The sequence below is a fragment of the Lissotriton vulgaris genome, chromosome 3_1 (genome assembly GCF_964263255.1).
Source record: "Lissotriton vulgaris chromosome 3_1, aLisVul1.2, whole genome shotgun sequence".
Lineage (NCBI taxonomy): Eukaryota > Metazoa > Chordata > Amphibia > Caudata > Salamandridae > Lissotriton > Lissotriton vulgaris.
In genome coordinates this window covers 1,792,283,192-1,792,299,087 of record NC_141689.1, presented here as the reverse complement: position 1 = coordinate 1,792,299,087, position 15,896 = coordinate 1,792,283,192, and the positions used below count along the sequence as shown (strand labels likewise).

Genomic DNA, 15,896 nt, shown 5'->3' with positions numbered 1-15,896 from the left:
GCTGTAGCGCATTGTGGCCTGCCGGCACAATGTGCGCAGCAGAGTGGAACATTGGTGGCCGAGACGATCAAGTTTAAATGTACGGCCAAGTTCTAATGTACAGCCAAGTTAAAAAAGTTAAAGTGTAAAGTTCAAAGGTACGGCCAAGTTGTTCTAGTGTATGGCCGAGTTAAAATTAAAGTGTAATGTTGTGCCTAATTTACTTACTGCCGTTGACATGTTATGCAGCTAAAGTGTGATGCTGTGAATAATTGTTATATATCCAAAAAGGATACGTTTCTTTGGTAATGGTCTGTGGTAAATTACTTGGTTTGAAGTAAATAAAAAGCTACGCCCTAGACAACATACCCTGATTCTGAGAGTTCTTGGGCGTAGTGGGCGGTAAGGTGACAGAATTTGGGGAGGAGGGAATGTCACGTTGTGCGCATACTATGAACAGGCTCCCCCCGCGCCTAGGGGAGGGGCGGCCTTAGTTGCGCCACGGGGCTGATCCTCCTCTGGGGCCCCTGGCTAAGTAAGGCGTTGGATGGTGAAACGAAACCTTGCAGAAACGAAACCTAAACAGTGAAATGAAACCTTGAAGAAACGAAACTTAGTGGGTATTTAAGGCTGTGCCCTGGGGGGATTCATTCTCTTTGTCCCTTCGGACCACAGCCTGGCTACTGGAGCGTCGTTGACCACCCACCCACCCAGCAGATGAGAAGGCTTCACGGAGGCGGAGCGCTGACAGTTAACAACAAAGAAGGATGCACAACGATGGAGGTGCAGCCATTCGATGGACCCCAGGAGGGGGTAGATTCCACGTGTGCAGTGGGTCGGCAGGGAGGAGGCACTGACCTGCCGGTAGTCCTGGACTCTACTGCCCTAGCCCACAACGTATGGACTGAGTAGAATCTTGGGGAGGAGGCCTGTGTTCAGGTACCCCGGTGGGCCGGTGCGGTATGCGGTGCCCTGGATGTCAAGTAGTGCAACTGTTGGCTGTAGCGCATTGTGGCCTGCCGGCACAATGTGCGCAGCAGAGTGGAACATTGGTGGCCGAGACGATCAAGTTTAAATGTACGGCCAAGTTCTAATGTACAGCCAAGTTAAAAAAGTTAAAGTGTAAAGTTCAAAGGTACGGCCAAGTTGTTCTAGTGTATGGCCGAGTTAAAATTAAAGTGTAATGCTGTGCCTAATTTACTTACTGCCGTTGACATGTTATGCAGCTAAAGTGTGATGCTGTGAATAATTGTTATATATCCAAAAAGGATACGTTTCTTTGGTAATGGTCTGTGGTAAATTACTTGGTTTGAAGTAAATAAAAAGCTACGCCCTAGACAACATACCCTGATTCTGAGAGCTCTTGGGCGTAGTGGGCGGTAAGGTGACAGAATTTGGGGAGGAGGGAATGTCACGTTGTGCGCATACTATTGCTCGTGTTGGCCAATTCCATAGAGGGGCTAGCTTAACCACATAGGAGCTATTGGTTCATAGATGATTTAACCACTTAGATCGTTTTTGGGTATCTTTCACGGCCAGGGGAAATAAGGCCCACTTTAATGACACTGTGCTTTAGCATCCTCCATCGCCACTTCCGTTTCCTGTACAGTGATTTCAACACATGAACGTTGGACCTCTAAATGCACTCTTTTCCATCTATAGTCTATCTTTATATATCTGCTACATATGGTAACTCGCTTGCTTTCTACTGACAGACTGGAAAGGAGTCCCCCGAAGTAGCACAATTCATCAAACTGCACAGGTAAAATGGAGAGAGGCGTCCATCCTAGTAATGACATCTTTAGATTTTTTTTCTGTACCAGTAACTACAGGAATTATGCTTCTACCCAACTGCAGGAAGAACGAGCTTCTCTTTCAGTTTCTGGTGCTTTAAAAACAAATTCATCCACTATGAAAGAACTGGACATCAGATACCAACTCCCTTTCAAAAGTTACCGTTTATTGTATTTTAGCTCATTGTGGTGCAAATGGCCTCTAAGAATAGTGAGCTGCAGATAGGGAAACACTATATCCGTACCCTGACCTTGAACTGGCTCTATCAGGCCATAGATGACCCCAGATTCCGCTGTGACCTTGAAGCTTTTGTTAGGCTTAATAGCGCACTGCCACACCATTATAAAGCAAGAGGCAGGTAAATAGTTTAAACTGTCTCGATTGACGGAGTGGTGTATCCTTACACATACATGAACAATATGTGCTCAAATGGGACTTTACACGGGAAAAGTGGCCAGTAGAGTAACTGGCTTTGATCTTATGCTAATTACTGTGCGATGCGAGGCCTAGAGTTAATTCCAGGAGCTCATTTTGTTTTTTTACTGTTTATGTTCACAGGAAAGCTTTTCAAATCCAAAGACTTGCCTTTGATCGTAGAGTTCTTTTTGATGTTCTATAAAGATAAGCCGATAGACTGGCTTCTGGACCATATACTGTGGGTCAAAGTATGCAATCCCGAAAAGGACGCGGTGAGTACCTTCTGCTTTTTTGTGTTCACAACAGACGCAGTGACCAATTAAGATCAGGATGACTTTAGGGTGTACATAAAATAATAAAATGAGAAATGGAAGATACAATTAGCACAAAATCTTGTTTGTTCTTTGTTAAATCTTACTTGTTGTAAATGATCACTTACTGCAAAACGTACAAACATGTAGTGGCAGAATGAGATAAGTTTAGTGTGCCTATCAGACTTGTTACCACCCGTAGGAAGCAGCATACCCATCAATTTTAGACCTTGATTAGTGTTAACAGTGGCTACCCCTGACTTGCCCTGGAGCTGCAGACTTTACCATGGGCTAAGAAGTCGACAAGGCGGCATCTGGAAGCAAACAGGGCTCTGTAAATCCGGTTTATTTTCTGTAAGTTCTTCTAGTCTTACCTAAAACCCCCAAAATATGGACTGGAATGCAGCTCGATTAATTAGGAGTGCCTGAGATGAATTGAAGCATTGCCGCCATCACTTTTTGTAATATTGGCTGATAAGACCGCTGCAACAACTTTTTATGTATATGTAACTTATTGCATGTATATGCGTGAATGTCTACTTCATCACATAGTCAGGAATGGCGGACCACCTTTTGTAATACCAATACCAGTAAAATGCAGCATAGCGCCTGTCCAAGGGCATTTCTTGACTTGTTCCTCTGCTCTGTGTACCAGCGTTTATAGTCTGTTCTAGCACTCATCGGCCTGCTGATCAGCAGCGGAAAGCTTAACCTATTGTTTTTGTCACTGCTTTAATTCATGTGCTAACATTTCGGAAACTTTTGTGGTGGCCAGAGCACGGAAAAGTGTGCAAGGACCTGAATCTCTGAACTGCAATTGTACGGTTACTCTAATCCGTTTGATAAACTGTACCTTCATTGCTGGATTTGTGTTTCATAAATTGGGACCAGAGATTCAGTAACCTCTGTGGGTTCCAGGGTGCCTCGTTTAATACTGATCTATTGCACAGGTCAGATCCCCAACTCCCAGAATCTATGAACTCTGCTTCAGAAGCATGGACTAATACTCCACCGACATCTGTTGTCAGCTGATTCCAAATATCACCAGTTCAGGTTTATTTCCAGATTTTAGGAGAAAGGTTTATGAAAGGCACTTCAAGATCTCATAGCAAAATAGAAATCTAGTTCGCTTACAGTGATGCTACCCACATTGAAAATGATTGGATGAGGTGTCCGGGTATTGACTTGCAGCGTATGCCCCCTCATAGTTGTATCTACAGCAGTGATGTTTGAGAAAGTTGTAAATGTATCTCAAGCAAAAAACAAGGTTCATGGGCTTGCTATTGTGTCTTGCCATTATATTTTTTAACCCCTTCGCTGCGGCGGCTATTCCACTGCAGCGCTAAGGGGGCGGGGCGGCCGGGCGGCGGTTCCGTGCTTGTGACGGAACCGCTCTGTCACGGCTCGCGGGTGAGCTGTGCTTGTGACGGAACGGTTCCGTCATGAACCCGCCCGCCCATTATTTCGTCAGCGCAAGCGCGGCGAGCGGGCCGTGACGGAACGGTTCCGTCACAAGCACAGCTCACCCGAGGCTTGTGACGGAACGGTTCCGTCACAAGCATGCAAGGGGTTAAAGCACATCTGTCCCCATTAGCAATGTTCCCATGGTCCCGTTTGGATAGCAGTGATTGAAACAAACACGAGAACACAGCTGCAGTGGATTATCTCTAAAGATCTTTCAACACCTCTTATTTTACCCAGACATGGGTTCCTTGCTCACTTTGCCACTGGATTCAAGCTAGCCTGGCTGATGAGGGGGGTTACCCTGAAACCAGTCCCAGGATGCTTGTTTCGGTCCAGGGAAGACATGGCTTGGAAGTTCGGGCTGGACTGTTCTCATGAGGCAAAGGGTCAAGACTGATTTGCGTATAGCTGTGTCTGAACTGGGGCGGCGAAATGAGCTAAAGAATGATGATGGATTCAGCTGAGATCTGTGACCAGGGGTGAGTGTCTGAAAAGGTTCAGCACTGCGTCCATCATCTCCGTGTGTTTGCATTATATTTTTTAAAGCATAGCTGTCTCCATTAGCAATGTTTGCTGGTCGGATAGTAGTGGTAGAAACAACATGAGTACACAGCTGCAGTGGATTATCTCTCAAGATCTTTTAACGCCTTTTGTTTTACTGTGGTCTAGATTGTGAGAGCATTTGCCAATTTTTTTACTGTGTGTTCCCTTCTCCTATTGTTTGAGGCTCACTTAGTAGTTATTTGTTCTTCCTCTTATTGTCGAGGTCCTCACATACCACTGACTGGAAGCATGCAGAAATGGGAAATGTGCATCATGCCTTTGACTTTGTATATGGTATATGGTGTGTATATTAGCCTTTTCAGATTTCCTATTTTTACTTTCATAAAAATCAGTGCAGTGTTGAGGTTGGCTGTTTTTAGCCTTCCATGCATCTGCCAGCAGCAGGTGCTACACAGGGTCCAAAGAATTGACTCTTTGATGCTTCCCACTAGTCCAAGGAATAGTAGGATGCATGTTGTGCACGCTTTTATGCCCAATACTCAGTTGCCCATCAAGGATGCCAAGGGCCCAAGTGCAAATAAGGAAATGAAGCCTCCTGAGTACTTGTTGGTTTGTACAAAACTGAAAGAATCAGGGTTCAGTGGGTCCTCCAGGTCTCTGGATACCGGGGCCACTGCAGCTGCTGCACCATTGATAACTACACCCCTCCCCTCACTTCTACTTAATGGCATTGGCCAATCAGCCATATCTTGTTACACATATGGTTATCTGTATTGCAGCAGGCTTAATGTCATAAGAAAGAAAGAATTCTCTCCAGAAAAATAATATACACAACTACCTAATGGTGCCAAATATAGTAAATTCCCCATAGTTCATATTTCATGATGGTCCTGGCATCATTTAATCAGGTGAGTAACTTTTTGACACAGACAATGTGTCTTGACATGTTGGCTGGCATGACTTGGTTCTCTGGTATGATGCGTTGAGTGTGAGAAGAAAATGTTTTGGGCACTCGTACAAATAATTTTAAAATAGCTTTAAAGCAGGGGAGTTAAAGATGATGCATGATGGCTACCATAACAACTTAGAATGCTACAGCTCTTTGACTGATTGGTTGAAGGTGACACATACATGATAGTCAGATATTGGAACCTCCCTATTGGGCGCAGACATTGGTCGATGGGGGGTCACCACACCCAATGTGGCTACGCATTTCCCTATAAGCAACCACCCCAATTCCACTCCACCTCACAATAGCCGCCACTATTAATGATCGCACCTGTAGGTGGGTAATCATATTTCATTCTCATGAACCCACAGCCCGCTTTTTGATATCGCAGATACTGATCTGTCCCTTATATCCCACATTTTTTCACATCGTTTACCCTGCTATGTTGTATCTAACTTTCCTCCTCCATACACATATAAATACGCAAGGCTAGTAGGGACAACTGCATGAGCCTTTCTGATACTGGAATATTATCAAGCTGGCCTCGAAATGCAATTGTTGTTATATCTTTGAAAACCAATTAAAAGATTTCAAATAACAAAATGCATACTGTAAGTGTGTTGTTATAGCTGAGTAGAAAGAAATGCTTGGAAATGTGAGCAGAAGCTGCAGTAGCCTATTCTGTTACTGAAGGTCACTTTCTTTCATCAATACAAGCGCATCTTTTCTATGGGATAACGGCTAAACTGTTGCTGAAAAGTGTAAATAAGGAGAAGCTGTGTTATTCCCCATAAAGAAGAAGAGTTAAAAAGTGAAAGGCTTAATTTTTCTCTCTAAAGCAGGAGAATGTGGAGTTGGGAAAGACTACTTTGTTGTCCGTGGAACAGAAGGGCTTTGCAGGTTGCATTGTTCCTCATTGAACAGAAAGGCGGGAAATGGAGAGAACAGAGTGCTGGTATAGGCTAGAGAGTTCCCTGTAGAGTAGAAGAAAGGTAGAACAAGATAAGTCTGCATTGTTCCCTCAAGACTATGTGAGGTGTGGAATATGCGAAGGCTGTAATTTAGACCACATTGGGTATTCCTTCTCAGATGCAACACAACCCTCCTCCTCTGCTCACCCTGAGACTGCTGTGCTGAAGACTTTTCCATTCCCACCAGCTGCCTCTCTTTCTGTTCACAGTATTCTGAAATGACCTTGACTTAATGCATAACAACGAATCAGCTCCATGTTGCCTTCAGACTACCTACCTGGATGTCTATTGTATCACTGTGTCTTGTGTTTGAAAAATAAAAAAACAATACCTAACCAAAGATTGGTCAAAGCTCAGTTACAGAAGAAAATGGCAGTATACTTTTGAAACACTGTATATTTCAAACGTTTGGACTGCTGTAAAAGGAAAAGGCAAATTGTATTCAAAATGCCATCAGTGACGTTTTGAAAAAATGAGTATGTTGTTCTTCAGTCAGACGAATGCAGTGATAGTAACATAGTACAATATTCATGAATGTACATAAAGTTATGTATATACACACTGTATAATAATGGTTACAGTGATGTTATAGGAATGGGACTAGAGCTATTGTTAAAGCACCCATAAACCACTGGAATATACCAGTTATACAAACTACAACTTGTACTCCCGTCATGCGCATCTTAGACAAATTTCTTTACAATCCCTCATTTTTATTGGATGACCAATTTGAGAACACTAATGACATTTTGTGCAGGCAGTGTGCTGTACAAAATCATATTGGGTTATTAGGCAATAATGTTGCTTCACAAACTAAAACAATGTGGGCATGTATACAAGGCACATGAAGACCTATTTGTTGAATAACTTATGACAACGTCGCTAGGACATAACGGTTTTCTTGAATGTTTCAAAGTAAATTTTTAGGAGCTATTACTTTGAATGAATGTCACACCAGTGATCTAATCGAATGTTTTTAAGAGAAACACTTCCAAATGTTGAAGAAAATAGCCCTATATGAATTTTAAGGGACCACTATGATATTTTTCATGATTTACGTACCAAATCATTTATTTATTTATTTTTAAGATTTGTAAAGCGCGACTTCTACCCGTGGGTGTCTTGGCGCTGTAACTCAGCTTATTATCTCAGTGAGAACATTATCAAAATTCAAAAGTGGTACAGTGAACAGAGAAGTCATTGGTCGAACAACGAAGTCTTCAGCAGCTTTCTAAATTGAAACAATGAAGGGGTAGATCTAATCACCATCGGAAGAGTATTCCAGAGTCTGGCCGCAGTGTTTGTGAAACATCTGTCTCCCCAAGTGACAGTCCTGGTCCGTGGCACTGTCAGTTGGTGCAGATGTTCGGATCTAAGTTGTCTATTGGGGTGATGATTTAACTCATGCCAGAGCTTTTACGGCTATGGCTCAGCTGTCTTTGAACTTGCAGGCTTTCCCACCTCTAGCAAAGCCATATTTGCCATCATATCAGTGGGTCTTCATGCTAGCTGAAGGTCCTTCCAAAGAGGAACAGAACAATGGTGAGCAGCTGGTGCTTATCGTGGGTGAACAGGCCTACTAATTATGCCATAAAATTAATCAACTTTAATTTGATTGAGTCATTAAGCGGCTTGTGCTTGATTTTCCAAAGCAGATGATTGTATACAGGGCAAGGCCATTGATGTTGGATTTAGTTTCAACTCTGGTTAAACCAACTATTATTCAGTAGGTTTTGCATACATACTCACATTTAAAGAGTACTGTCTTTTTGGTTTCCGCAACTATGGGAATTAGTGGTATTTTATTCATAATTTTCTCAATTGAGAATGTTTATGCTTGAAGTGCTTTTGTTATTGGGATTGCTACATCATTGAGTCATAGTGAAAAAAACATGTATTTTATCAAGTGCTGAGCACTATTTTTTGTCTAATATTTAAACGTGTTTCTGCTGTATAAATAATACTATATAACACTATTCCAAGATGGCAGAATAGCAACCCTTTTTGGAGTGCTGGAACTGTTGAAGCTGTTGTTCGGGCTGGACTGTTCCCATGAAGCACAGGGTCAGACTGATTTGCATATGGCCTTGTCTGAACTGGGGTGGCGGAGTGAGCTGAAGAATGATGATGGATTAAACCCAGATCAGTTGACTGGGGGTGAGTGCTTGCAATGCTCAGCACTCCGCCCATCATCCCCTTTGGTTAAACTGTTGTTTATGTCAGCTACATTTTTGTAAAACACACTGGTGTCTGCTTGAGCGGTACCCATGATCCAGGCAGAGGTGCGGCTGAAACGCTTTAGGTGTATTGCTGATTACAGTTTGGTTTGCCCGGCAGCTCCGGATTGCGCAATTCATGAACCATCGTCTGGTTCCACAGAAGCAATTCTAGAGTTATCTGTACCCAGTATTATACGTGGCAAGATTTTAGAAGACAAAATAGGGAGATTTTAAAAAACATAATCTGGAGAATGTATATATCCCCATTAACTTCTACTGAAACAGAGTCAATTTCGGGCAGGAAATAAGCAAGTTAACGCAATTATTTGCTTCAAAAATTGAGTCTCACGTTTGAATAGAGCCTATTAGCATGGATGCAGAAAATCTGCATTGCCATAGAATTATTTTGTTGCAGAACCGTCACAAATAGATGCACTCCATTTTTTAAGGTGAACATTTTGCAATTGCCTTGTAAAATACCATGCCTTTAGAAAGGATTTTCATATGTTGTTTTTATTTCATTTACAGAAACACTGTGACCGGCAAAAGGCGAACCTGAGAATCCGATACCGGCCATCTCTCTTTCAGCATATGGGGACACATTCGTCACTGTCTGGGAAGATACAGAATTTAAAAGTAAGAATATTTCTACTTTGTAGAACAAGTAAGTTCTGTTTTATCTTTAAAAACGACGAAGCATTTTTCTGGCATCTTGGGCATGGATTTTTGTCTTAAAGGAAAATTCAGTTTTTGTGGTAACAAGATCCAAGCGTTTAATTTTCTTTGAGTAAAAACACAGTTCATGTTAAAGAGAAGAGACTTTGAGGAATTGTATTATCCTCAAGTCAGGGAAAAGTTGCGTACCCATCATGATGATAGTTGATTGTAGCAGCGTTAATTGATGTAGAACGCGTCTTTGATTATGCACAATCGCACAAATACCAAATCTTTGCCCCTAAAAGTCACTATTAGTGGTTTAAATGTTTAAATGAGTCTAGGAATTGAGGTCATGCAGAAGAAGGAAGGCGGGTGTTATTAGTGTAACGTGGGTAGGGCTACATAAGTCTTTCCTCCAAATAACGAGCTGTCCTTGCACAGTACTAATTTAGATGGATCAAGACTCAAAAGAGATGTGTCAACAACACCCTCCACAAGACGGCAACATTTCCTTAAACCTAGGTTTTACAGTCAATTCAAATATAGCTCACTTTACTCTGGCCCAGTTCATAGGTGCTTCGGACATTTGTGGTACAAGAGTGAACAAGCTTGATCTTTAGCTGAAGGATTGCCTCAATAAAAGTGTTTTGATACATTGCTAGAGGGAGAGTATTACACTTTTTTTTCCGCAAGACCAGATAATCTTCTGCATTCCTTGTAGTTGCAAACATGAAAGGCTGTGTCAGGCCTGCATGATTTGAATATGTGGTTTGCTGCTTTACACACAGACTTCATTCAGGCTCCTAACCACAACCAACAACTTGATTTCACCTCTGCTCAAAGGCCAGCTACGGATATTCCATTCCTCCTGGTTTGGGCTCAAGGAACCCCAAGACGTTAGACACCCCGAAGTGTACTTTAAACAGAATGCCCACAATTCGCTGGATTGAAGACGGGTTAAACCTCAATTTCATGAGGCAATATGTCTCCGAGCTAAGACACTTCCCAATACATCAAAATAGCAGAACTACTGTCAGCTATGTAAATGGGCCAAATCAATAACTGAGTTCTAGATCAGTGAAATCGTTCAAGGATTTAATTACAAAATAAGTCAATACAGAGTCAGTGCCATAAAGTATGTAAGTGAATAGGGCAAGATAGAGAAAATCCCCAAGTGGGCAGCAGAATCGAGAGAGTAACGGACAGCGTCACTGATAGAACAGGATCGTCTCTGGCTCACCTCCCAACATCAAGGAATTTTATACATTTTTTTGCATTTGAAATTAACAGAATTGCAGAATCACTGTAGTTTGAGTCTTTTCATCAGCAAATCAGAGTACAGTAAAAGTAAATGTCATATTGCCATAACACATAAACACTATCCCACTACATGTTTAATTATTCTGTCTCCTCTAAGCTAAAGTCATCCAAAGACGCTAGAACAAACTAGATACATAAACACCCTGGTTTTAAATGAATGTATAGGGTGTAGTAATCTTCTGGATTGGAAGCACCTTGAAGAAACAGTTGCGGTTTTGTGACCGAGCTGAAGAAAGTTCCTCTAAGAAGAGTGACCATGACAGTGGAAATACACAAATAATAACGTACTTGGCTCTGTGCTGACAAATGCAGGCAGTGAGAGGTTGGGGGTGGAAATAAGTGTGGCAAGAGTAACATCTATCTTGGACCAGATGGCGTTCAAGCCACGCATTTCTATTCATCATCGAGAATTTGTTTCAAAGACAACTGTACTATATCAATTTGCACATATGTAATCAAATGTCGAATTACAATCGGCACCTTGTAAATGAGGCTCAAAAATAAGAACACCCAAAAATCCTCAACACTGCTGCCCCCACACTCATGTTCCATGCCCTGCGGAGGCCGCAGGGTAGAGGTGAGTCAAGCCGACAGGACCTGTGACAGTATCTGGGGAGTTTTCACCCTTTTTTGTTGCATGCTAGAAGGTACGAAAAACTTATTTTAACAGTTGTGACTGGGTTCAGACCTCAGCCACTCACGTCCCTGAAAAAATTGATCAGTACTTCCTCATTTCTGGTAGGGTCAAAGATGGAAATGACAGGACCTTTTGGGCACAGTGTTATAATCAGAGTGCTGAATGCCATCACTTGATGTACAGAGGGCACACATGCCCCATGTGTGCCTCTTTAGATGCCACAACCTCTCTCGGTTTAAAATGTATAAATACATAAACTGAAAAAACGTAACCTACAAACACCAGGCACTGATCCAAAAGTGAGCTAATAAACCAACCCTAAATGTCCTGCAAACCCGGTCTGACTTTAACAGCTAAACACAATTCGAATAATGAATTTAGGCAAAAACTGCTACCAAGATAATACTTCCAAAAGCATCTAAACTGTGTCTGATCATTCAAACCTTCTTGGACCGTGTGCAGGATGCGCCAAAACTAAATATTATCAGCTGTGAAAACTTGAAAATGAAACAAAACTGTCCACATCCCAGCAGAACAGCATTTCGTTGTGCTAGGGCAGGGTTACTGGCTTGCCGTAGGGTCCCTCTAACCAGCCTCCCACCAAGGCCCAAAGTCTGTGCCAGTCAAGATACTGAACTTCCTCTTGCCCTCTTTAACCAATCAAATGGCCAAAGTAAAATACTCGACACTTGTACAGGGTTAAAAATTCAGCAGCCATTAAATATTAGATAATTGTTTGACATCTTTGAGGATGAATGAGACCAGACAGTTCAATTGTTCAATTTATGAAAGAGGTGGTGTGCAGCAGTGGAACAGAGGCGCCTGAATTATTAAACGCATCAAAGGCCTTGTGATTCCATCCTTGGAGTATCAGGGGATTGTTAGCCTCAATTTAAGGCCATCAAGTATCCGTTGAGTGCTCTGCGCAGATCGTCCAAATATGTTGGCTGCAGGCTGTTCTTCCGATTAACATGAGGATAAAGCCCATTACCGTCGGTGTTTGTGCTTCACACAGAGCTTATGCTCTTAACCATCTTTTACCATCTTTCATAAGATTGCATGTGTTTTCCAGCACTCATTCGTGTGCCTCTCCCCATCAACTCTGTGATTCTGCCCCCCAACAGTTGCAAGCTATCTCTTGTGTGCTTCTCGCCTGTGAAACTCCCTGCCTTCCACCGCTGTATTGCTTTCCCTCTTGTGCTGCTTTTCCCCTTATATCACCCGCTGCTCTGTTGCCCCCATGGGCACCATCTTTTTTTAAATTCTTTTTATTTACTACAATTTTGGGGAGAAGAATAGACATACAATTGCTGTAGCCCCCTCTTCCTTTAAAAAAATTAATAGTTTTTAGTTTTTTAAATTTTTTTTTAAATTTACCTATGCATTTTGGATCGGAACCTAAAGAGAAAATGCCGCTACTTCATTTTCTGGCATTTGCCTAAAAAATGTGGGGATCACTGAGGCCTTGTCATCATGCCTTTTTACTTACTTTGTTTCTTTTTTACTATTCTACACAACTTTGTTTGGTGCTGCGCAGCATTACCAAAAAGCATTGGCAAAGGTAATAAGTCTTACATTGACAAAAGGAAATAGGTCTCGCATTGGCATAGACAATAGGTTCCAAAGGCGAGATCTATTGGCTTTCACAGTGCATGGTTTTTGTTTTGCTTCCTGCTTGAAGAACACAGCTATGTGGTTTTAAATGGTGTTATGGGACAAGCGTAGAGTAAAGGTGCTGCGACCGACTCTGCTAAAAGGCTGAAATGGAGACGGCAGAGCTTTGGTCAACTGCGCTATTGTTGCATATTGTGAACAACAGTCGGGAAACACATCACCAAGTTGGAAAAAGAGGTATCAAATGACATAAACCGTTCTTGGATAAACTATAAAAGCAATTGGTATTCTAGATTTCCCTCTCCTGAGGGCTGCATATTGATTCTATACATTTGGTGCTAAATAGTTTGATAATCGAATGCTTTGAACTGCAGATAGGCGCACATGTAAACTATTTCACTCTTCCTTACTGCAAATGGTTTATTTCTTCTCTACCTTACAGTGCATGTTTGGTGTTGACATGTTTAATAGTAATATTGCTCTTCGATAACTGTGCAGCCCACACCTCAAACTGACTTAGTCAATTAAAAAGGTATTCTTGTTCAATAGGCACAGGCGATGCCCGAAGGGAATCCCTTCCACAAGCTCTCTGAAGCAGGTGTTCAGCCAACTGAACTATCCCATCAGAAATCTCATGTGGGCAAGGCACACCTGTGCTTAGGCCATTCTCCTTTCTGTTCGATACCCGTTTCTCGGGGCAACTGTTTTGCAAGACGTAGTAAAGTGATTCATTTCTAAACACTTGTGTAAGCAGCGAAGGCCAGCACAGGTAATCGCTGTGGGTGGGGCGGGGTGGTGTGGGAGCAGCGGGAAGTCGACAGATGACGGAATAGGTATAATTAAATAAATAAATATCACCTATTCAGTTATGTCAGCTTCCACCCCGACCTGCCCTGCCCCGCCCCACCGCGCTTACCTTTGCTGGCCGCCGCTGTGTGTAAGGTGTTCATGTAATGAAAGCATAGGAAAGCAAAACCTTGCACAGCAGTGCAAGCAAGGGATTAGTTAGTCACTGAGATTCAGGGTGTGTGTCTGAGATTTCCCAACAAACGCTGTAGCAGTACCCAACTAAAAAGATAGTACAGTGAGGGAGGGGATTGCTGGATCGAACCTTTTTAATGAGTGAAGAGGGTTTTTCTAAAAGAGATATCCCTGAGGGGTGGTCTTAGAGATTCCAGTGGAATATTGGAATATATTCTTAAAGAAAAGCAATATTCTTAAACGATCACATATATCAAAGCAATGAGGTATCTGTTTGTTGTGTAAAATGAGCTTGAGGAAATTTGTCAATAAATAGGTTAATGTGTAGAATACATGACATACATACTGTGTCACCTTCAAGTTACGCGCACCCCTCTCAGTGAGATAGCTCAAGAAGTTAAGTGCTCGCTGCAGTGGTCTTTATATAGTCTGCAGGTTCCAGGTTCCAATGCCAATAAGATAGCTTTATCAGTAAGTGCATCAGCTCTCTCAGATAATACACAGTTCCTCGAAACACACCCTCATTTGTAGATTGTCAACACTCCATCTAGTCCTCTTTACCCTCCAGAGAAGCAAAATCCCTACTGTACACCAGTGTTATAACCTTTCCACTAACACTGTCTCACTATCCAAATTACAATGACATCTCCATTGGGTTCAATGCGTTCACCCCTAGAAGCAATATAACGTCTCCCTCCTTAAAGACTCAAAAGGCTGAGAAGGACTGGGACCGTATAAGCCCACAGGTGCAAGGATGGAGCAGAAGAGCACCACAGCACAATTGCTGCATTAGCCACTCTAGGGAGAGCTTCTAACCTCACAGGTTCTCTTGTGTAACAGTATTACATATGTTCTGCACACAGATAAGACATTATAGAACAGCACAGCTCAGCCACCTCATGACAACATGCTTTTGTGACTTATAGGAGGTAGAACCATGTAGCAAGTTTACAGTATCCTTAGCTAACATTGCGGAAGCACATAACTTAAACATTTTTCACTTTTAATAACCTATTAAGCCCATATGTGGGGCATCATGATATGGATGTCAATCATGTTGCATGGTTTCAGAAACGAATTAACTGCAGTTTGCTAAAAGAAAGCCACTTCCTGGCAGTAAACTGGCCTCTAGGCCCTCTCTACATGTTATATCAATAACTCACTTATTTCCATCCCCAAGGCTGAACTTTTTTGACCTCCCTCCCCTCACAGAATTCAAAGCTCTTGCTGCTTTACCATGCTTCTTCAATTCTGGCTACGGGGTCTCTAAATGTCTAACTTCATTCAGACTTGTCTCTTGGCATGTTGTGAGAAAGTGCCATCTTTCTTGCATTGGTATGCCCTCACTTTTTTCTGAACTGCTGATGTGCTTTGACTGAGCTCCTGTCAACCAGGTGCCCAGGGCCTGTGTTCCTTCCCTAAAACCTGTGTTGAAACTAAAACCCAATTGGCATCTCTGGCCACCTGTCAGCCCCTAGTAGATGGTACCCTAGGTACCCAGGGCATGGTGACCAGAGAATACCCCTAAGGGCTGCAGCACTTATTGTGCCACCCTCAGGGGCCCTGCACCCTGACAAACACACACTGCCTTTGCAGGCTGAGTGTCTAAGTACAGTACTAAACAAAAAGTTGACATGGCACACATCCCTGTGTGCCATGCCCACAAAGCCCCACTGCGCTGGCATACCTCAGTCACCCCTCTAGCTGGGTGCACTATGCCAGTGGTGTGGGCACAGGTGCACGAGCCCTGTGCCCCTACAGTACCCAGAGCCATTACTGGACACTGTAAGTGCAGTGATGCCATTAAGAGTATATAGTGCTGAGAGGTCATCATTACGTACTCCACAGCACCATAATGGCTACACTGAAGACTGACTAGTTTGATATCAAACTTCTCAGCACATTAAACCCGTACTGATGCCAGTGTGGGCTTTAATGTAAAATGCACCAGAGGGCATCTTAGAGATGCCTCCTGAAAACCTAACCTACAATCCACTTATGGTCTGAGAGGCTGCCTAGGCTGCCACACAGCAGACATGTTGTTGGACCCCTGGGTGGAGACCCCCCTGCTCTCCTGGG

At 42.7% G+C, this 15,896-nt stretch overlaps 1 protein-coding gene across 2 annotated transcripts in view; it reads left to right on the top strand.

The window, feature by feature from the left end:
• MGAT4D (MGAT4 family member D) overlaps window positions 1-15,896 on the top strand; it is a 720,909-nt gene that overhangs the window by 561,768 nt on the left and 143,245 nt on the right. For both annotated transcript variants that reach the window (XM_086962223.1, XM_086962222.1), the window contains exons 9-10: window positions 2,332-2,462; window positions 9,137-9,244. In XM_086962223.1, the coding sequence (XP_086818349.1) occupies window positions 2,332-2,462; window positions 9,137-9,244 (239 nt within the window). The remainder of the gene's footprint in view (window positions 1-2,331; window positions 2,463-9,136; window positions 9,245-15,896) is intronic.